Below are 22,864 nucleotides of genomic sequence, written 5' to 3' on the forward strand. Positions count from 1 at the left end.
ATGCATTGCTGGATTCTTCAACATGTGGGGACACAGTCTGTAAAGCAAAGAGTGACAGCTTAAATTACACAGATGCTGTGCTGATGCACTCATCAGGCGGTGGATATTGCATAACATGTTGTTGAAAAAGTTTAAATAACCGATTGTTACACAAGCACAGTCGGCAGGAGCAAATGTGAAAAAATGTTTGGTTTCCTTGAAGAGCTGCTATCAACCAGTCTCTCTCTCTCTCTCTCTCTCTCTCTCTCTCTCTCTCTCTCTCTCTCTCTCTCTCCTCTCTCTCTCTCTCTCTTAAAAAAAGTTTCGACCAAAAACGCTGGTCAGGTTGGTTGACCAGCATGACCAGTCTTGTTGGTCTAAGCTGGTTTAAGCTGTTTTTTTTCCTAGTTTGCAATGGTTTAAGTTTGATTGCATTACTCTCAAATGTCAGTATACTCTACTAATCTGAAGTAGAAGGTATTTAAATGTGTGAGTGTGACGCGCATGCCTCCTGTGGCTGTTGGGCTGGTTGTCTCTCTTTCTTTTTGTATTGCAGATGCCCAGCAGGACGGGTTGGGTCATCGTTAATTGTTGTGAACACCTGGGCCCGGCGTTCCCAGCACTACAAGGGCACACCTCACTAGCTCTGGGATGAGAGAGAGAGGACAAAGGGGGAACCCTGCTCTCTACTCTCCACGCTCCTTATTTTTGCTTATTTGCTTCTGTTTCCACCTTAAAACACACCGCTCACTATTTTGACAAGCATGCATACACACTAACATTACTGATTCACTGACTGCCACACCTCATACCATTATTTGATATGTTGGTTTTGGGTTAGTTAAATAAATCATGATTTCCTTGCTTTAACTTCTCGTGTCACCTCCCATTATTTGTCATGGCTATGAGCCAGCTGTGACAGTGAGCAATGCAATGTATTAACTAAGTTAAATGGATTAAAATTGTTTAATTGTAAGTTAATTGTTTAAGTTTTAGTCATGACCATACTTATCTCAAAGGAGGAACTGCTGGTATTTTATACATTATTATTAACAGTCTACATAATATATTATATAACCTGTTGAACCTGATGATTACCATTAAGTTAAAATTAGCAACATTTTTGTGTTTTTAGATGGCTATTGATATACCTTGCTTCCTCTACTGTTATTAGCTATTGCAAAGACAAGAGTGGCAATTTTTCTACTGGTTGCAAGTGAGTTCACTACCATAGGGTAACATTACTGAGCTAATCACAAGGGAATATAAACTAAATGTAGAGTCATGTGGCCTTAACATGTCTCAAAATACACAACATTTACAAGATACAGATATACTGTTGTGATAAACTAGCTTGACTTATTTCTTATCTTTTCTTTATTTGTTTTTATGGTGTTGCGGGGTCACAGGAAGAGATGCTTTGGAAGTGTAAGTTTTGCCCTTTCAACTGTGAAAAGGCCTTATGTGTTCTAAATGTGATGTTGAATACAATTTTAAGGAAAGGATTTTTACATAGGACCATTCAGGAGTGATTACTGGTGTTTGATCCAAATCATGTAGTGTGGAGGTTCTCAGATGGGGCCATGAGCGCTTGGGCTTATACATGGTTTGCTATGTTTTATGTTTCAGGTTTGTTCTGAATTCAACAGAGTGGTGAAGAACAATCTCAGAAAGACCTTCTTTGATGCATTTGGCCTGATGGACCTCTTCAGGGAGGAGACAGGCCTCACCGGCCCGCTTTTGGCTGAGCTTTTACACCAGAGAAAGGTGGGTTGCCTTGTCTACACCAATTTAGTCCCTCTCTTCCCTCAATCGCTGATCCCCTCCTTTCCCTCTCTCTCTCCTTTCTTCTCAGTTTTTCTTTTCTCTCTTTTCCTCTTTATCTCTTCCTGTTCACACCTCGCTTTACCTCGCCATTCTTTAACCCCCTCATTTTCTCATCTCCTGTCTCCTCCTCTCTCCTGTCCTGCATTGTTCTCTATTCATGTTTCATCTCTCCTCTTCTGCCATTTACCTTTCTGTCCTGTCCCTTTCCTCTTCCCCCTCTTTTCCTTTCATGTCATCTCCTCTTTCCCTCTCCTGTACTTTCCAGTCCTAGTAAAGGTTGTGTAGAATACATATGAATATCCTTGAATTATATGTTGTACTCTATGCCCACTATCTTCCAGACCACTGAGCCAATAGACATCCGGTGCCTTAGTCTTTGGGGACTGCCAGTCATCTTAGATGAATCCAAAATGCATTAAGATATCTGCCTTTTAAGCCTGTTGGCAGTAGCAACACATGGTGAGCACTCATAATTGTTCGTTCATCTGTTCAAAACATATTTTTGTAAGCCAAGTTTCTGCACACTGAGATATTGCCTGTAGTAATGTTCATATGCTAAAGCACCAATAAGTGCTTCTAACTTCTAAATTGAAGTAAAACCAAAAGAGAGTCTATTTGGTCTCTTGGTTTTATTTTGTTTGTTTTCTTAATGTAGATGTTCTCACTTAACAACGTTTAAAAAATAGAGATTAAAAAATGTACCTACTTAAACTTAAAATACTAAGAAGAGTAATGGTGCAACTTTGTATATTGAACTTGAAACAAGTTTTCATTACACATTACTTAAGTTTTTTAAAGTAACCGGTCTTCACAATTTTTACATTTGTGTAATTAATAAAAATAATATTTTTGCAGTGCATTGGCATTAAATGCACAGTTCATGCATTTTAATACAACATATTAAAATATGGTGAATTCTTTATTATTAGTAGTAGTATTAGTAGTAGTAGTAGTAGTAGTAGTAGTAGTAGTAGTAGTAGTATATTCATTTATTTCTCTTATCTTGTACTCTATTAAAATAAAAAAATCATTTACTAATTATATACTTATTGTTTACAGTTCTATTTCAAACCTAAAAGGTGTTTTTACATAAATTATAGAATACAGTTTTACAATGTAAAAGCTAATAGCCAGTGCATTGATTGCACATTATATCTTATCAGGTCCATTAAAACATCAGACTAAAATCATCTAATTTAGATACAGTGACTTTAATCTCCCTCATTGACATTGCTGCAAGAACATGTCCACAGCTTAGATAACACAGCAATAACACATAATGATTACAGCACATAGCCTAATAAACAAGGATCATAAACAAACACACATTAGAAGTGCAGATATGAAGATGGAATGATGATTGATATATTATGCACTGAACCTACTGAACAGCTTGAAATACATGACATACATCTGGAGCATTACAGAGCATGGACACAATTCTCAATGTGCTGCTGTGTGCAATGACCTGTGAAAATATTCAGTTTACATTAAATCTGCAGGCTACGCAGACAGCAAATCATTTGATGCTTCCTGAGGTTTCCGAATTATCTGCTTCAGTCATTGTTGGACTATAGCCTTTTGCACTCATCATCCTGTTTTCTGTCTGTCTTATTTTTTCATGCAGATTCACAATTTCATTTATATCAAACCTTATGGAGTTTAATTGTGTGTTGTTAGATTGTTTTTGACTATTATGTCTCTCATTTCACTTACTGATTTTATGGTCCTGGTCCACATCACCACAATGACCTAATTCAGGGGGAAAATACACAGTCATGTAATGGGTTGTGGACAAACCATTTTCTGACATTTTATAGACCCAACAGCAGATTAATCGAAAATGAAAAGAATCATTTATTGCAATCCCATAGTATCGCCCTATATATTATAGTGTATTTTATTGTCAATAGAAATAGGTGTGTACATACTGTAGGTGGGGAAAGGGAAGAGGTATGCTAGTCCCAAACCCTGTTTCTCAGCAAGCTGCTCAAACTTGGTCAACATGGGCTCTGACAGATCATCGACAGACCTGCCTGCATACAGAGCACAAACAACAAAGATGAAACATTCTGTCATTACAAAAGCTCTCTCAATTCACCAGAACAAAATCACCAGTACTACCAGCTGGCTTTTAGATCTAAAATACCAAACAAAAATCACATGGCTGTGGAACTCACCATAGAGTTTCATGGTGATCTTTCCCAGTTTCTGATAATACATGATTGCATAGGAGCTGTAGTCTGTGTCCCCGATTACTATCTCAGTGTTCAGCTCGGGACGAGTTCCTGGTGGAAAAAACATGGAGCAAGATCAGCCAGAGGGATACAAAATGACACTATAGATTATCACTTAAGTTCAATAAGGATACAAAAGAGAAGGACTGACCTTTAAGAGTTAGTCGACCTGGGGTTGGGGTTAGATTGTAGACCTGTAATATCTCCCAACACTGGTGATTACTGACAACAGAGAAGAGGATTAGATCAATCAGACTGGTTTTGTATTATTGTGTAACTTTGCATGTTCTGTATTCTAACAGTCTGTCTCTCAGTCTCAGATTGATCAAAATGGCTTTCTTGTTGAAGAACAAGAAGCGTTCATGAGAAGAGGACAAAAAACAAAATACCCACATATTGTAACAAAATGTTCTGTCCCAGATGAATGACCCAAAAAAACATATTTTTTCCATTTCAACTTGGTATTGTACCCTATGTTTTTCAGTCTAAGCCAGGTCAGGCTGACCTGAACATTTTTAAAATGATGAGGAATAGCTTAGGGATTTAAATGTTCTGCGTGGCTCCTATTTCCTGTTTCTGAGGATACACAAATAAAATCAAACACATGTGCTACGAGCATGAAGCCAGCATGGAATCAGAGAGTGGATAGATTTGTGGCTTGTTTTCCATCCTCTGCTGATAAATCAAGGTATAGAAGAGTCACACTGGGAGCTATATGCACAGTCTAAACAAAAAAGTTACTTACTGACGTGTTTTAGTGCTAACGGACAGTGTTTGGTCAGAGCCAGCAGAAAATGCGAGGTTCATGACTGTGGGCTCCACTTTGGTTCCATGATTTATCAAATAGGAACATTTGGAGGCAGTGATGAGCAGATACCATGTTCCTGTCATCTGCAACACACAAGCAGCATCAAGCCAACAGAAAGAGACAGAGAAAGATCAGAGGAATATCAGAGAAAGCCCTCAATTTGCTTGTATATAGTTTTGTTTTAGGTTGGTAGAATTATGGAGTTTAATGTGGTGAAGGGAGTCAGTGAGGCAGGTCTGAGGACGCCTCTGACTACAAATATGTCAATTGACACTCATCAATGGTGAACATTTAAAAGAACTACAGAAATCGAACTATTGTACACCTGGGAGGATGTTTCTTCACCTATGCTAAATTTTAAATATAGAATAAAAGAAACAAGCTAACTGATTAAGGTGTGTGACCCCTTCTTGCACTTTTTGGACTCTAACGTCAGTTACACTATCTTTGGTTGAGCACAATATTTGTTCTTCTACCTCATAAGCCTTAGACAAAAAATACAAATGGAAAAAAGTTTTGGGAAGCATTCTTTGGATCTGCTTCCTCTTTAACAAAAGGAGTTTCATTTCATTTCACCATAATAAATTACCCTGACCCTATACTTCTAACTGACCTGGGTCAGATTCACTCAATTTTAAGGTACGCTAGTATTTAAAAGTCCTTCTATTCTACAAATGAGATGGGACACATCTGTTTCAAAATGTTCTGCTCTATCATCTTTCGATCTGTGCGAATTCGGTTTAAATGAAAATTCCCCTGATTGCCTCAAACATCATATTGACACAGTTACTCAAGCGTGTTCTCATTCCCAGCCCCCGGACTAATCAATAACCAAGCAGAGTTACATGTTTGTGTAATTGACACTCTAAAGAATTGATTGCTAAAATATTTCTCTTTTAGGCACTAAGCTTGAGTAACCTTCAACATTCAACAGTATGTTAAATATGGTCAAAAACCTGTAGCATCTCTTTATGAGCAGTGATGCAAAAAGGCCCCCAAAGCAACAATAACTTTTTGGATATTCTGTTGAAATCCTATTCGTTTGTGCTGTTGTAACATTTGGGTGCAAACAAGTGAGAAACCGTCAGTGTGTACAGTACAGGTCAAATAACAGCAGAGTGAACGTATTCTTTTACTTAATGTTTCATGTAAGTGCAGCTTTTCCATGAATCATTTTCCAACCTTGTCCCAATTAACCTGTACTTCTTTAGCTCTGTATGACTTAGAGGCAACAATCAGAAACATGGGGTGAAAATGAAAAACTGTTCAACAGATTATAAGAATCAGCACTTAAAATGTCCCTTTCAAATGCTCATATTTTGAACCACAGTGTCACTTAGACACCAACCATTTTAAAGTATTGGCAGTGGCCTACACTGAATAACATAACATAGTAACATAACCATATATTCTCTGTGAGTCTGCTTCTTTTTCCAGTTCCTTACCTGCTGTATGTTTATGTTCGGTGTGGGTGGGGTCTGCTCAATAGGGTCGACCTTTGGCTTCTTGCGGGGTCGTCTTTGGGGTCTTGGTCGACTCCTAGCCCCCCCTACGGCCTCAGTGGACCCCCACAGACACACACACATCAACACCACCACTGTCAACATGCAACGCCATACTCCAGCCATCCTAGCACTAACAATAGTACACTGAAGAATCAGTCTACTTGTCCTTTAGATGGTCACTCTTGTGTTTCCCTCTGTTCTTACTTGTCCTTTTCTGTTTTTTTCTTTTTTCAAAATGTTCTCCCTCGTTTTGCATTGACGTTTTCTGTCCCCTCTCACTGTCTGCTGTCTGATATTCCCTGTCTGCTACACTCACACTCAAACTCACAAACACAGACACAGAAGAAATGCATAAACAGCAAGATAGTGGGGGATAAACGATGTGACAACAGAGGATGACCTGGTCAGTTAAATATTAACTTGGTTTACTGGCATAGATGAGGCCAAACTGCAGTATGTGCATATGAACTACAGGGGGCAGCATTGAACTCAACAGTGAGCTTTAAATCCTGATGAATACATTAGTACAAACATAGAGAACAAACAAAATGTGCATTTATTGACAAATTATTAGACACATTTGCAGAATTACAAACATATACAAGTCATGTGAATCTGTGCATTCAACATTAAAAAAAACACAAGAAGCAGGAGTGCCATAACAGCGTTTCCTGTGTTTTGAAGTCTGTGATTCAATGAGAAACATGTCTTATCAATTGAGGCCAGTGTGAGAATGTGGGTCATACACAGATGTGAAGACAAACCCAACATCAGTTGACATTCATTAAGACATGTCTTTCATTTTTTACTCAACAAAAATTATAAACGAAATCGTTTGTGTTGACTGTAGAAGCTGATGGTATATTTGGCTCTACAGTATGGGTTTATGTGAATTATGCGCTGTGTATTTGTCATATGTAGACTTCTTTACAGTGAGCATATAGTTTCTCAACAAGATGCTTAATTCACTTCCAGTTTAATAGCCCTCATGAAGTCCATTTCCTCCAAAATTCCAACATTACAACACTTTGTTCCATATAAAGCCTCTCTATTTCAAACGTGTATAGATCAACAAACATTATATCAATGCTTTGACATACAAATCAATTCAATGAAATGAAACATAGCTCTGCTTTTAGTGATTTAAGCAAGTCCAGATAGATCAGTGTTTTTATTCAGGCTTTTCAAGTTTGTTGTTTTATCTGGCTTTAAACTTGAGGGCAACACTGTTGATACAGAACCGCTGACCTGTTGGGTCCGGCCCATCATCAAATACATGACCCAGGTGGGAATCACACTGTATGAAACACACAAAAACATAAAAGGACATAAAGTTGAAACAGAATTAATCATTATAACCAATTCTGCTTTATACAAAAACAGCAGCCAAACCTATATTAAGCTATATAAGCACAACTTCACTAAGAAACCTGAACCTCATAACCCAGAACAAAACTTACATTTTTACAAAGGACCTCTGTCCCAGGACTACCCAGGCTGTTGTCAGGGCGACGGATGATGGAGGCGAGGCTTTCATCCCGTTCCCATGTCCCGTGAGCCTCTTTGAATGCTGGCCAGCCTGTCGCCGAATCATACTTAGCCTCTGAACTATCAAGAGAGAAACGTTTCCTCATTGAGTATCTACCAATGCAGCATGCCAAAATAGAATTAACTCTCATCAACCAATAACAAATTATTTTGAAAAATAATAAATAATTGCAAGTTACATTGCCTAAAACTGAATTTAAGAGAAATATGACACAAAATTATCCCACTACTGTATATTGTTAGTAAAGTCAAGGGCAGATCTTATCAGATATTCAAGTCTAAAAAGGTAAGTAACTTTTTTTTTTAAATCATCCTGTGAGTATAACTTTAAAGGTCAGGTATCAAACTGTTACCTGAAAAGTGGAGCATCACAGCAGACACAGTGGTACATCCCCATTTCGTAGTGGTTAAGGTAGATCCCACTAAAGGGCTAAAAACACCAACAAGAGTTAGGGATAGAAACACAAGACAAATAGTTGTATATCAGGATGATTTGAACATGTTGGTTTTGTTGCCATACACTCATGAGTTTGCAAATAGAATACAGTAAACTGTCCTTTTACAGCAGAAGCCTCCAACAAGACCAAAAGTCTACAAACCGTGTTGATAGTTGATCATCTATTTTCAGTTATTTGAATAATTCCAGTGAAAATGTAATAATACATTTTAACTTTTGTTAAAACATGTCAACAGTTTAATGCACTAAGTTCAATCAAAAATAATAACAATTGAGAGTTTGCAAAACACAAACACAACCTTTAAACTACATGTGGATAACATACTCTTTCTCTACTTCATAGTATACCAAAGGTTTATGGCCACACTGGTTCTACCTGATACAGGTCAACAATACAGTGATGAACAAAGTCCATCTACAACTGCACTGTTGTTTATGAGATCGTATCTGTGTTAGCCTGGTAGGGTTAGACAGTGTTGGTTCGACACCAATCAGTGAGGCCTACATGCATTTAAGGCAGATATGGTACAAGAATTTCACATTGTTAATCACAGAGTGCTATACTTATACAATCATCCTGTTATTGTTTTGTTTGTTTGTTTGTTTGTTTGTTTGTGTGTGTGTGTGTGTGTGTGTGTGTGTGTGTGTGTGTGTGTGTGTGTGTGTGTGTGTGTGTGTGTGTGTGTGTGTGTGTGTGTGTGTGTGTGTTGAGGTTGTGAAACAGAGAAGACATGTAGGAGGGTGTGCTCACCTCCTCAGTCCCCTTCTCTCTGGTAACTACATACTCCTCTGGGGTGAGTTTCTTTTGCCAGTCTTTATTCTGATCATAACGGGTGAGAGATCGCAGGCCTGCAGGGAGCAGAGGTTAAAGGGAGAAGGTCAAACATGAGTTTGTGCTATGCAATATAGAATGACTTGTAAAAACTTCGTTCCAAGTATATAACATAAAAATAAAAAAACGGATTGTTTGTTTTTACAACATAAATGAAATGCTTAAAACCACAAACATTAGATCACCGTATTAACAACAGAAGGCAGGAAGGTACCAGGGGAGAGGGTAATATTTCTGAACAAAGCAAAAATCTAGCTATATCTTAACTTATGAGGTGACACCAAAATTCAGCTCATCTTAAATTTATTAGGGACCGCTGAGCTCAACGGGGACACCTTTCTCCAGTTGGACGAAATCAAACATTAACCAGATGCCTGTTTCAAACCTTTTCACAAAATCGTTACGAAATCGTCCCTTGAAAAAGATCTCAATGCCCTAATATCCAGCATTCAAGTAAAAGCTGCAGGTTGCTGCACATTGATCTTAAACCTGTAGTTGGAATACATCATATCCAACAAAGTGAGAGTAAAGAAAGCAAACGTACCCCCCGTGCCTTGACTGGTGGTAACAGAACGGATGACTGCTGGGATCCTCCTCGGTAACACCACGGATCTAGCTGTAGCGTGTTGGGAAACAACTAGGAATAGACGAGCGCCGAAGCGAGACATGTTTGCTGCTGCAGAGTGAGGTCTTACTGTCTGAAGTCAAGTGCAGCTTTCACTGACAGCCAAGTGCGCTCACCGGCTGCGACGAGATTGTTCACGCGGCGGCGAGTTCGAGCCGGTCCTCTCTCCCTGATCCACGCTAATAGGGTGACCCGGTCAAAAACCACGCAGATATAGGCCAGACTTGACTGGGTTTGCTGGTATTTATTGCTAGGCAATGTGCAAAGGTCATCATAAGGTAATTGTGTAGCAGTCTTGTGGCAAGAAAATGTTGCAGATGCTCTGTCAACAAAACTCAAAAGTCACAGTAGGAATATGAAGTCATATAATGAAGTCATTACGTGCGATAACCTTAAAATAAATCAGAGATGTTAGGGTCTCCTGCACGTCTCCTGCAATGTGATTACCTCAGTTTAGTCACAAACTGCAGGTTTACACCAGAGCTGCACCAATTAGTCGATTAACTATTGAATTATTCAGGAACTATTTTGACAATCAATTAATTGTTTTGAGTTTTGTTTTGAGGAAGAAGAAAGAACTTCTCTGATTCCACCTTCTCAAATGTGAATATGTTCTAGTTTCTTTAGTTTTCTATGACAATAAACTGAATATCTTCACACTTGAAATCTATGGGTCAAAATGTAGGTAACCAATTTGGGTTGATAACGCCTACAATACTGGATTAGCGTGACCCAGAAAACCAATCAAAACAAGGTGTTGTTTTTATCCTGTTTTAGCGTTATTTTTTGTATTCCACTGTTGGGTTATTTACCCACACTAAAGCTTGTTATAATCGACCCTACTCTTTAAACTTGTAAGCCACATTTTGTTATTGTTTGTGAATAACTTGTTTATTTTTTGAATGTGAAATACACATTTTTGCATAATAAACAATACATTGTTACAGTTTTTTTCTAAAGCTTGTTGTGTGTAACACTGGGTCAAAATAACAGATTGCTATTGGATAGAGTTAACCCAATGTTGCATTGGTGCTTTATATTGATCCAAACTATGTAAAACTTTGACCTAGTATGTTTGGGTTGTGGACCGTTGATCAGAACAAAACTTAACATTTGAAGATGTCATCTTGGGAAACATGTAATCGACATTTTTCATCATTTTCTGACAGTTAATGGACCAAACAACCAATTGATTAATCCATAAAATAATTGACAGATTAACCGATAATGAAAATAACCATTAGTTGCAGCGACAGTTTAGACTACCTGCTCTAACTTGTATTTTTGGCCTGGAGTACTATTTGTTCCATTTGACTTGGCTCTGTTGTTACAACATATTGTGAATCGTCAGTGGAATAACCTAGATTAAATTATGTGTTTATTACAGAAGCTTTAATCATACATGAACATTTCCCTTTTGGACCATAACAATCATCTTTAATCATACTTTATAGGATGGTTTCAGGGTTTGCCACACAGTAAATACACATACAATACCAATACATTCTCTAAGTACGGTGTCAGGTCACAGTATTATGTACTATTTATGAACTTCTGTGTTCGTCTATATAGTTTGGTACTGCACAGCAGCAGCAGTTTTGGTTTTCAACAGGTTTCCAGGTTGGTGCATGAGGTCTACTATTAAGCGGCAGGGTTGTGATGAGTGCTCATTGCTGGAGGGATTCCCTTTGAAGAGGAGTATCTCATTCCAAGCCCGGTTGTACTCACCCCTGACAAGGGTACAGCTCATTCCAATGCAATCAGCCAGACACTGCAGGATACAAGAGAGGGTATGATTAGGAGGAGAAAACAGATCAAGTTGAAGAATGAGGAGTTTGGCACATGATTAAGATGGGTGGCAGTTAATTGTTACCTTGAAGAGAAGCGCCCTGTGACAGTAGATCCCCTTGCCAATAATGCCAATAGGAATAACATTAGACTGAAACTCAAACTTGAGCTCACTGAGGTGCAGCTCCCATGGGAATTTGTGCAGCTTTTCAATCTCCACCGCTCCGCCCATGGTTCTGCTTACCAGCCTGACACCCAAATACGTGCACAGAAAACAATTATATTGCAGAAATCTTGATAAAATGTATGTTTTGTATCCTAAAGTCTCACAGTGGTTACACTGTGTTTGTTGTCAGCTGACTGTGCATTGCTATAATATTGTTTTGTGCTACCCTTATTAACATGTGAAGAGATGTGATGAGATTAGCATATACAGTTTAATTTTGTTTCCACGATTATGAGTTTCTTGGGCTCTTTTTTTACAAAAAAAGACTTCTAGTTCTGTAATATGGTATGAATTATTTTCTACTCTCTTCCCAGTGACATCTCTGTATGTCGGATATGTGGTGATGTCATTCATCCGTCACCTGGCCAAGGCAGCATACTGCTCCCATTCATCATTCAGTGGAAGGATGGATTCTTTGGCCTCTTTAACTAGATTCTGCAGTGGGATGTCATCCATCATTTTCCACAGTTTCTCTGTGGGAGACTCTGGCTGGGCCTCATCTTTCTGTTTGTCATCCTCCTTCCTCCTCCTGTGCAGAGAGACAGTAAATCAAGTACCTGTCTTGAAAATAGGCAAGAGTTTTAATGGTAGTTTTGCAATACTGATTCTCAACTTCAAATTCGATACTTACATGTGACAGTTTTAAGAGCCTGCATGTTTTCAACTTTTTCTGTTTAAAATTGTGTATAAATTACACAAATAAACCAGGCCATAATGTAATGAATGTATTTCCCAAAAATCCTACATTTTGAAATATTAACCAATGTTTCAATGGCAAAAAAACAGCACTGTAATTGAATAATATAGAGTCCATTCACCACACAACACACACCTTGGTGTCCTGCGTCCTCCCTTGCTGCTGGTGTCTGTTTCTGATGGGTTGCTCTGCCTTTCTTCTGGTGCATCTCCTGTCTCGCTGCCATAGGACAAGAATAAAATTATTTATATAGCTGAACACAGCACTGTTATTCTACTTTCTACAGTTCTTTTTGTTATATTTTTGGTAGTTGGTGTTTGCATCAGTGCATCAGTACCATACATTAAAAAAGAGATCATGTTTTGAGGGCTTTTTGTACTTTTTTTGTGTCACAGCAAATCTATTGTTCTTAATTTGCCAGCATCCAAGACAGCACAGCAGAGGTACACACATAGACACATAGGGTAATAATATAGTGTTATCTGCCATTTCTGCACATATTAGTGTTATATTTACACATATAAATATTTAAATGAATATGTACCTAAACACTACCATTGTAACTAAATATTGTTCTTCAGCCTAAAGGTAGATATAATTTGAAATCAAGTTTCTTTCTCTGTTAAAAACAATTATGACCAAAAACCAAAACGCTTTTGAGATATCCAGTGCCTGAATTATCAGGCTCAAAGACTAACACCTAAAAGTAATTAAGAAATGTTCCTCTGCGTTTGCTCAGGAATTAAAAGATTTTTTTTTTTTTTAAAGCTCAATTAATTCTAGATTCTAGATGCATTTTGATTTGTAAAGTTAAAGTTGGGTCATGCTAAGCAGTGAATGAGACCACTCATGGATTATATAACAGACTGCTTAAGAATGCTGGAGATGTTGTTTGTGTGTATGCATGCTGATGGAAGGGGATCATGGTGGAAATAAGTTAGACCTGAGGTACCCTGAGGGGGTACTGCCCTCTTTGGGGACGTTCTTCACAATACTGAAAGCTTGTGGGAGCGTGACTGTGTTTGTGTGTGTGTGTGTGAGTTTTGTGTGTGTGTGTGTGTGTGTGTGTGTGTGTGTGTGTGTGTGTGTGTGTGTGTGTGTGTGTGTGTGTGTGTGTGTGTGTGTGTGTGTGTGTGTGTGTGTGTGTGTGTGTGTGTGTGTGTGTGTGTGAGCACACTTGCACACAGCCTTGAATACATATAGTGTGTATATGTTTGGATTCATGTCTCAGTCAGCGTGGATGTGTATTACGTGCAGGCATCTTTATCTGCACCCTCATGGATATGTATGTGCACTCGCTTGTGCATGGGTGTGTTTGTGTGTGGAAGTTCAGAAGTCCATTAGTTGTAACACAAAGGCTCTTTTACTCTGAGTTTGTTGCCATCTTAAAAAAATGGGATCATTTACTCGTTGAGGCCACACTAATGGGGCACAGTGAAGGCAGCAAGAGAAAGTGGAAAAAAAGAGAAGAAAAGTGGAGCACTGGATTGGAGCAGACAAGGGGAGGGTGATAGTAATCTTCCAGCCTCAATAAATCGCACCAGCTCACTACATGATGTGGCTGGTAGTGTAGGAACCCTGCCAGTTTCAGATAGTAGTCCAACATTATCAGTGTGGTTGCTTGGCTTGCATAATTCCCCACTCTGCTTGTAGTGTGAAGGGCCCAGCTATTTGTCATAATTCAGGGAGTTCTTGCATATACTTTCAGAATACCACACTGTTGTCCATTCAGTTTAACTGGGATGGAATATGATGTATACAAATAATAATCAATGTTTTTTCTAGCTTTTCATAACTTTATGGGTTTTTATAACATTTCAAAATGTTGATCAGTGTGTAAAATCAAAACTTCTATTAATTTTGCACTCATACTCTGATACTGTATTAACAGCGATAATGGGCCGGTGTTGGTTGACTGGTTGCTTGGACAGCTCCTCTAAAGTCAAAACCCTCTGACCTGAACCAGCCTAAGGAAGAGAGACAGAGAGAGGGGCACTGTTAAGCTAAAAATCAAAATAGTATACTGTACTGTGTTTTCTTTTTCATGAAAGACAGCCAAAACAGAGAAAACTGTAGTTGGGATCACATTAATCAAACAGATGATAACAGCAAGTTAAGGTTCCAAAATAATAAATTATGAGCACATCTGAAGTTTTGACTTTTTTCAATTTACATTCCTTTCTTGCACATAAACGTCAATAGAGAACACAAACCTTTCCTGTGTCATAGAAGCCATCAGTAATAATGTCACTGGAGGCCAAACAGCCTGTCAGGCTGTATTTCAGAGACAGGTTGGAGTTAAGCAGACTGATCATGGCCAACTCACTGAATCTGCTCCTACGATTCACAGACTGATTGATTTCCTGAAGCATTTCCAGGGCTCTGAGACACACAAACACAACAGGAATACTAGCGTATACAAATATTTATACATGGATGATAAATATAAAAATGCACACACAGACATACATGTGCATATATGAACAGAACAACTATTCTTTGTCATATAGCCCACAATACTGTCATATACTGCCATCTATTGGCTACTTAAGAGACTACTTTATGTTGGCTCCAACACTACACATTTCTACTTTACAATGTTCCTTCAATGCTTCTTTTGTTCTACATTTTCATGATTCATCAGCCATAAATCATTAAATGTTTGTCCAAATTATTTGCAGAACAAAATGGTTCTGTTTAGCTTTAGTGGTAATTTATTGAATATTGTGTAATTTTTGTCTGCCATCTCAATGTCTTACCCATATTTGCACATCTCCACAGCATTGGGTTCATCACTGGCACAGACATTGACTGCCAAACATGTGTTGTACAACACCTCCTTGTGATGGGAGCGCAGCAAATTGACCAGTGGGTGAAGACCTCCAGCAATTTGTAGCTATGTTGGACAGGGAGTAATTATTAGGGACTCATAGAAAGCATAAAAATAATCTAAAAAGATTTTGTTGTGGCCTGTAAAAGCTGATATTTCTTTTATGCAAAACACATCATTCAAAAACAAGAGAACAAGACACACCAACCTCTGCCCTAGCATCCGTATCACATGCCAGCACAGCTAGGCACAGCGTGGTGTTGACCAGGACCTGTGTATCTGTGGATTTTAAGGGCTCAACCAGCGCCTGTATTGCTCCATATGACAAGATGCTGCAACGGATGACTTCCTGTCCTGCCATGTTGCCAAGTGTGGCCGCAGCATTGGCCACTGTCCTGGGACAGCTGTCATGGAGCTGCTGGACAAGGAACTCATGGCCTCCTGCCTCATACACTGCACTGGAATTTACCACAGAAATGTTAACACTAGTATAAAAACTGACTACAGCCTCACACAGTCACAAGTGCATATGACATACAATGTCTGTAATGTGTGTGTGACCTGTAAGTATAAGATAACAACATTACAAGTAAGGATAGAGAGGAAATAATGCATGAGAGACAGAGAAAACCAGCAGTCTCCCAAGAACTGAAGGAGACAGTAATATTGAAATATGAAGCCAGGCAATGAGAGGCGATTGGTGCAGGGAAGATTTGTCTGGGGAATAAAAAAGTTTAAGATAGAATGGAGAGAAGCAGAACTGAGAGGAAATAAATATTCAGTGAGGGAGAACCTTGAGGAGACAGATGAAACATTAAATCTGCTATGAAATAGGGGAGAGGAAAGCTTACTACTCAATTCTTAAATACCACGCTCGCCCAAGCCTCAGTTTTACAGACTGCAAAGGTTTTACACACTTGGCTAAAATGTACCCTGTATCACACAGGCTCTTAAGGCCCAGAAATTATTACATTTTTGTACACAATAACATGCACACAATATTTCAACAAATAACTCATTTAAGGAGCTAAGTATTAAGGATGTAGGGTTTTATTTAGGGATGTATTTCTTAATATCATCAGTAATGTTAGCCACACAAATAAAGGCAAGAGTATGTCATTGTAATATGTCATTTTCCAAGAGTGGCAGTATATTGGAGTGGATATAAATGCACTCAGAGGGAGGTAGGAGATCAGGTGGATTATCAGGTTATCTGTCACTCACAAGATGTTGAGCTGGTTGTTGTGTGTGAGGTTAGAGAGGGCCTGGGTTGCTGCCTCTCTCAAAGTCAAACTCTCACTGCTCAGCGACTGTACCACTGCAGGGAAACCACCTGAAACACACAGAAATACAGCTCATTCACACTTCATAGTTGCAAGTGTGTTGCTGTTTTCGGTTGTTGTGTGAATGCATATGTACCCAGGTCTCTGAAGCTGTCTTTGCTGGCAAGGTTGAAGCTCATGGCAGCCACAGCATGGCAGGTAGCTGTTTTCACACTGTCGTTCGCCACAGACAGAAGCTCTACCAGAACCTTTTCGACATCCTGCTCATGGAGCAGTTTGCGATTCTCCGCTACACACACAAGAAGACACGACAACATAGACAGAAAACACATACAGCTATAACTAAAGTGTAATATATTCCCTAACAAACCTATAGTTTGATTTATATATAGTTTGATCCCTTGTCTTTTCTCTGTGCTTACAGCTCTGAGCAACTCTGGCAATGCATTTAACAGTGTTGGACTGGATTTCAGGAGCAGTGGGAGTGAGAACAAACTCCATCAGCCGAGTCAGTCCTCCTCCCTTGTTGATCAGCTGGAAACTCTCACTGTCATTCAGACAGTTAGCAACAACCTGTAAGGCCTCAGCATGAAGGTCAGTAAAGTCCTGTTAGAAACAGACATTTTGGGGGCAGAACTTGAATTGGATAGAAAAACCGAAGGAATTTGTAAACAAGTGCTAATTGAAAGACGCTCCATAATTTTCTTTTCATTCGTAATAACATTAAGTGGAAGACAAAGATATACACAAGCATGTTACCACAAAAGCATATGTTCTCTCACACACATACTCACCTTGTTATCGAGGATATCCATGAGATTCTCGAATCCCTGCTCTTCCCTGAAGGTGTTTCGTGTATCTTTATCAGTGGTGATATTCTGCAGTGTCTTTAAAGCCAAATGCTGAATGGCCAGAAAGTCAGACTTCAACAAATCCAGAAGTGGAGGGATCCCACCCAACCCATGCACTGCCAGGCGACTTTGATAGTCCTTCATACACACAGTACAGAGGAAACAAGACGATAACTTGAATTTTAAAAAATATTTAAATTTCAACCATCCAAAGACTACATTTTACATAAAACACAGTGATATATTTTGAGATACAGACTGAAAAGCCTTATAAGTGTATAGCATTGAAAGTTGTTACCTCTTTTTAGGCTGACAACAACTTTGAGTAACCTGACCTGAACCAGGTTGAAGATAATCTCAAGTGAGTGCTTCTGAACATCTGGGTCTAGACTGGAAAGCAGCTGGATTAGAGGTGGCAAACCCTTGTTGTCAAAGATCTGGACCTTACAGATGAAATCCACCGACAGAGAGGCCAAGCACAGTGTTGCAAACTCATGGACAACAGTATCTTCTTTAATAGGAGAGAGAGTCAATTTAAGACAGGTTATCTATCACTATTGCATTTAACACATAGTGTTTTCAGGGGGGCTAAAAAAAGGAATGACATCTTTTATGTTCATTTTTTTATGGCAGGTAATATACAATCAATAACTACTAGTTTGTTCATCTTGCAATGCAAATTACTAACCTTCAAGTGACAGTTTGTCAATGATTGATGGAATGACATCTATTTTCTTCAGGGCAGTCTTTACATCACCTTTCAATAAAAACAGAGACAAAGTTAACCACTCAGTATTTCAGTGAGCCAACCAATAAGCCAGTCACTAACTGTGAATTCTGCAACAAGTCATTTAACATCATCAATTGCCTGACAAGCAGATAGATATTCATGCATTGGTCTGTCAACAAGCCAGTCTGTCAGATAAGTCTTATAGTAATTTGGGAAAAGTATGTTGTTTGACATACTGTTGGTGGCCATGATGCCCAGGGCCATGAATGCATTGCGTCTGACCAGCTTATTGCTGTGAGTGATGAGCTGACAAAGAGGCTGCAATGCCCCAAGTCCCAGCAGAGAAACCTTGTTTTCATCTCCTAACAAAAGGGGGAGACAAGGAGCAGGAAATTCAACATAGTGTCAGACAGACCTGAGTGCCTGAGGGTATTTATTAATGCAGTGTAAGGACTTTTATATGGGAAGTAAGATGTGACAGTTGGACAAGTTGACATTTTGTGAGCATGTAAAGGTTAGTAGAGGGTTGCACACTGTACCCTTCTCTGCAAATGTGTGGATCGCTTCACAAGCTTTGATCAGAATATCCTCCTCTGGAGAGCTCAGCAGAAGTACCACTGTTGCTGGGGTTTTACCCTCTACAGGCAGTGGATCGAACTGTGAGTGTGAGGTGACAGAGATGTAAACGCTTAACGTTAGCAAGGCTTTGTCACAGGGTTACAGTAAGAGGATGATGTTCTCATAACATGAATCTCACCGTCTCTTTGCATGGCGTTTCGCTCTCTTTCTTCACTTTCTTTCCCATTCTGTAGCGTAATGAGAAATTGCCTGTGTCTATACAGCGTTTATGGATCGCAGATTAAGCGGTTCAATGGTACAAGCTTTATATACTCCAGTCATAAACAGAGCTTATAACTATAAAGCTAACCTGATAGTTTAGCCAGCTAAGCTTGGCGAGGCAGGTAGTTAAGCTAGCTTTGTTTACAAATGACGCTTTCGTAACCTACACATAACAATCTTAAATCCTCCTGATGACTCACTTATATTTTATACTAATCATAGACACGTTTAAGACTCATAATTAGGGCATAGCTACCTGTCAACCACAGGAACCAGACGCTAAGTTTAGTGTTTTGGAAAAGGAGGGTGACATCGCGTTGCTAAGCAACGGGTGCCACGTTGGGCTAAATGGGGAGGGGTTGAACATTTACTTGGAACCACGGATTATTATAATTCTTATAATACATCCATATTCTTACCCTTTAACAATTCTTATACACCCACGCTTTTAACATGAAAGCTAGCTATAGCATATTGAATTATCAAGCCAATTAGTCAATATCAGACATTAGCTAGTAGTCAGGACTTGAAACAAATTAGGTTCATTCAAGAATAATTCTACGTCACAAGTACACCAGGGTTTTAGTGTATAGTAAACATGTACAGTGAACTCTTCAATAACACAGTGAAAAAGACTAAATAAAACGTGTGTGTGTGTGTGGTTGTGTGTGTGTGTGTATGGTTGTGTGTGTGTGTGTGTGTGTGTGTGTGTGTGTGTGTGTGTGTGTGTGTGTGTGTGTGTGTGTGTGTGTGTGTGTGTGTGTGTGTGTGTGTGTGTGTGTGTGTGCTATAGGGTAACTGTGCTGCTGTGAAGAATGAGTCATAGAACAAATGAGCTTTAAAGCATCAGCTCACTGAAGCCTCCCGCTCTAGAGGCACTGACACAGCAATGTGCCAGTGGGAACAGCACAGTATGCAGCAGAAAATCAAATGACCTCTAAAGACATTATAGCTCTGATGGTGTGCGGTTCATTATCATGCTGCTGCATGAGGCTGAAGCTTCTGATTCCGAGGTTGAGGGGAAAATTAAGGGAAATGTAAATACTGACATTTAGCCACCGATTCTTCAGTTTTGTAACAATTATTAAAGTATGTCTTTATTCTGTATTAAACCCATTTTCAGGGTTTAAAATGCCAGCAAGCAAAATTAATTTGATTAATTAGAAAGCAAAATTAAAGTAATTCTAAATACACACACACTCAAATTGGGTTTCTCCCTCATTCACAACTTTTTAATGATCTAATCTCTATGACATTGAAATGTACATACAAAAACAGGCTGATAGATGCACAAAAAAGTAGCATAGATGGATGGAAGGAGGAGGGAGGAGGGAGGGGGGGTTACAGCGAATCAGCGGAGCAGACACTGCAGAGCTCAGGCTGGCTGTCACCTCCCCTCCGTCGAGCTGTCAGTTGACATGAACCTCCATGCCGCACACGGATTTGATCACCAGTTCATCCTGCGTCTAAATATTTGCTCCGCGGCGTTTCAAACGGGACAACACCATGACAGCATACACCCCTGTTACCTCCAGGGACTGAGCACAGACGCGTAGGAGGAGGGCTGAGCCGCTCGCTGGTATTAACACATAGTTAGCTCACAGGCTAACAGCGGCTAGCAGGTGACCGGAGCCCGGTGCTGCTTTGTGCCGTCAGTCAGCTGCGAAGGTCGGACTCACGTTAGCTGGTAGTCAGAGGGGTTAGTTAGCCACTCAGCACCACTAATGTGTTATTTTAATAATTCATTGGCAGAAGCTGTGTGACATTTTCGTTACCAGTCGTCGCGTTGTTTCCCCACGTTTCCTGTTTTATTGCGTTTATTATTATTATTTTAATTTTTTTTTTTGTAAAAGAAAATATATCGTTGATGTTTGCTTGCTAGCTAGCAAGTTGGCTCTTTTGCTAACGTTATGCTAACGCCAGCTCAGTGAGACTTCGCATCGCAGGGGAGCTCCAGACGAGTCGAGGAAGGAAGAGAGGTGGCTTATGATGTGGGCAGAGGGAAGTGGCGGACTGTTAGGCGAAGGAGAGCAGCAGTATTAGCTTTAAACACATCGCATTTTCCTCATATTTGTCCTTGTCGAGGGAGGGCCATCGCGTCAGCCAAGCTGTGTGGGACGTTGGATGAAGAAAATAATAATTGGGGCACTTTGACTTGCGAGCTGGCTAAATGAATAGTATTGGTTTCAACTGAGTCGTGAGCTTGTGGCCATTGTGCCAGCTTCAAGGGAAAACACTCCTGTCAAGATTATCGCACAGACTGCAATAACCACCCAGTTTGCTTAAAGATGGCTTCGGCAAGCAGTATTGCCGCATCTATTGCGAGCAAAACGAAGACCAAGAAAAAACACTTCGTTGCTCAGAAAGTGAAGCTCTTCCGTGCCAGCGACCCTCTGCTCAGCGTGGTTATGTGGGGAGTCAACCATTCGGTGAGTCAGAGCCTCAAAGGTCCATATGATGTGACACAATAAGCCTGACTTTGCTGTCAGATATCACACTTTGTGTTATTGCAGTTGATTGACAAAACATCGAGGTGACAGTTGTGCAGCGGTCGGCTACAGTGCTGTCAATGTGAATGTGTTGCAGGCTGCAAGTGTGCAGGTTTCAAACAAATCATTAGTTTTGTGTGTGATCCAGTGAGCTTAGTTTGCACAGTTATAATTTGCATGATATTACTATTGCATGGATTTGAAAGTGTGTGTGTGTGTGTGTGTGTGTGTGTGTGTGTGTGTGTGTGTGTGTGTGTGTGTGTTTTGAGCAGCTAACCCCTCTTTGGCTTCCTGTTATGCACATGTAGGATAAGCTCCTAGGGCTCTATGTCATGAGAGAGCAGATCTTCCCATGCAAGACAGCTTATCTCTGCTCTCAGCTCTCTCTTTCTCTTCCTTGACTGAATATTTGCACTGGGTCAACACTCATATGTTGGAGAGAAAGCAAACTTGGCCAGCAGGGAACATACCAATATTTCTGGCACCAAATCCCAAATATTAAATAAACCAATGTTTTACACACATTATTATAATACACAGAGAGATGGTGCTTATTCAGCAGTCTAATGCATAATAATCAGCATTTCTTTCAGTTTCTTCATTCTTCCAATCTTAATATGAATAACCTCTTCTTCTTCCTTTACTCGGCTTGACTCTTATAAACATGACATGGTTATTGCACTAAAGCTTGTTTACTGAGCGTTTTTATCTGGTGTTTTAGATTTAGGAGAACTGCTTTCCAAAATGTAAACAAGAGAGCCGAGCAGTAAGTGAGCAGCAACAATCTTATTCATTATACGTATTCATCCAGTAGGAAATAATTACAATGTGGCAGCTTACTGTGTAAATGATGACGATAGTATAGTTTATATAATAAAAAAACAAACACATTTTGGCCTTTTGATGCAGAGAGCTTCACTGCTCTCTTGCTCTTTATTCATGTTTGCCTGTGGTTATCCTGCTTGTTTTCTTTTTGTATGTGGCATTTGTACTAGAAATTAACACGAAACAGTGGAGCCACCATTGGCTGCTTTAGCAAATTAATACAGAACTCCTCATTTCAGTAGGAAAAACCATTAGGGAATTTCTCTACAAGAGCCTAAATATTGGTAAGTACTGCACATTGATAGAGCATAAACACTTTGTGAAACTTTATTACTAAAATGTCATGGTAAACATCACAAAAGTGGGTTTACATGAAGGTTGTATGCCGATTTATGATATGTATAACTTCCTATGCTCTATATCTGACACTGTTTTTGGCACGTTAGTTTTTTACCTCTGCTTCTGTTTGATTTTGCAGTGTTTCCTT

The 22,864-nt window shown here is 39.4% G+C and overlaps 4 protein-coding genes across 5 annotated transcripts in view; 1 reads left to right on the forward strand and 3 right to left on the reverse strand.

The window, feature by feature from the left end:
• On the reverse strand, positions 1-6,717 carry c8g (complement component 8, gamma polypeptide; the record flags this gene model as incomplete). The annotated part of the gene is given in 7 exon segments (XM_062441767.1): positions 1-37; positions 3,523-3,558; positions 3,738-3,842; positions 3,987-4,094; positions 4,195-4,265; positions 4,789-4,934; positions 6,297-6,717. Coding segments are annotated over 7 exon segments (669 nt in total). The 5' UTR covers positions 6,480-6,717.
• Positions 6,718-6,889: 172 nt separating this feature from the next.
• Positions 6,890-10,051, reverse strand: msrb2 (methionine sulfoxide reductase B2). Its single transcript, XM_062441770.1, has 5 exons — positions 9,738-10,051; positions 9,113-9,210; positions 8,258-8,334; positions 7,817-7,964; positions 6,890-7,653 (listed from the first exon to the last, which is right to left on the reverse strand). The coding sequence occupies exons 1-5, from the start codon at positions 9,859-9,861 to the stop codon at positions 7,555-7,557; spliced, it is 546 nt and encodes a 181-aa protein (XP_062297754.1). The 5' UTR covers positions 9,862-10,051; the 3' UTR covers positions 6,890-7,554.
• A 1,214-nt stretch (positions 10,052-11,265) lies between these two features.
• Positions 11,266-19,442, reverse strand: armc3 (armadillo repeat containing 3). Of its 2 annotated transcripts, XM_062441768.1 has the most exons (17): positions 18,981-19,442; positions 18,763-18,880; positions 18,460-18,585; positions 18,182-18,250; positions 17,829-18,004; positions 17,437-17,631; positions 17,065-17,248; positions 16,779-16,931; positions 16,584-16,692; positions 15,568-15,817; positions 15,289-15,425; positions 14,743-14,911; positions 14,402-14,496; positions 12,665-12,748; positions 12,194-12,361; positions 11,692-11,854; positions 11,266-11,589 (listed from the first exon to the last, which is right to left on the reverse strand). In XM_062441768.1, the coding sequence occupies exons 1-17, from the start codon at positions 19,026-19,028 to the stop codon at positions 11,383-11,385; spliced, it is 2,451 nt and encodes an 816-aa protein (XP_062297752.1). In that variant the 5' UTR covers positions 19,029-19,442; the 3' UTR covers positions 11,266-11,382. The 2 variants fall into 2 exon arrangements, with proteins under 2 accessions (XP_062297752.1, XP_062297753.1); XM_062441769.1 differs by lacking the exon at positions 18,981-19,442 and having other exon boundaries at positions 18,758-18,824.
• A 421-nt stretch (positions 19,443-19,863) lies between these two features.
• The window catches only part of pip4k2aa (phosphatidylinositol-5-phosphate 4-kinase, type II, alpha a), a 28,972-nt gene continuing 25,971 nt past the window's right edge, over positions 19,864-22,864 (forward strand). Inside the window, exon 1 of the mRNA XM_062441771.1 lies at positions 19,864-21,492. Within this exon, the coding sequence (XP_062297755.1) occupies positions 21,352-21,492 (141 nt within the window). The 5' untranslated portion in view covers positions 19,864-21,351. The remainder of the gene's footprint in view (positions 21,493-22,864) is intronic.

Source organism: Scomber scombrus, chromosome 20, assembly GCF_963691925.1.
Source record: "Scomber scombrus chromosome 20, fScoSco1.1, whole genome shotgun sequence".
Lineage (NCBI taxonomy): Eukaryota > Metazoa > Chordata > Actinopteri > Scombriformes > Scombridae > Scomber > Scomber scombrus.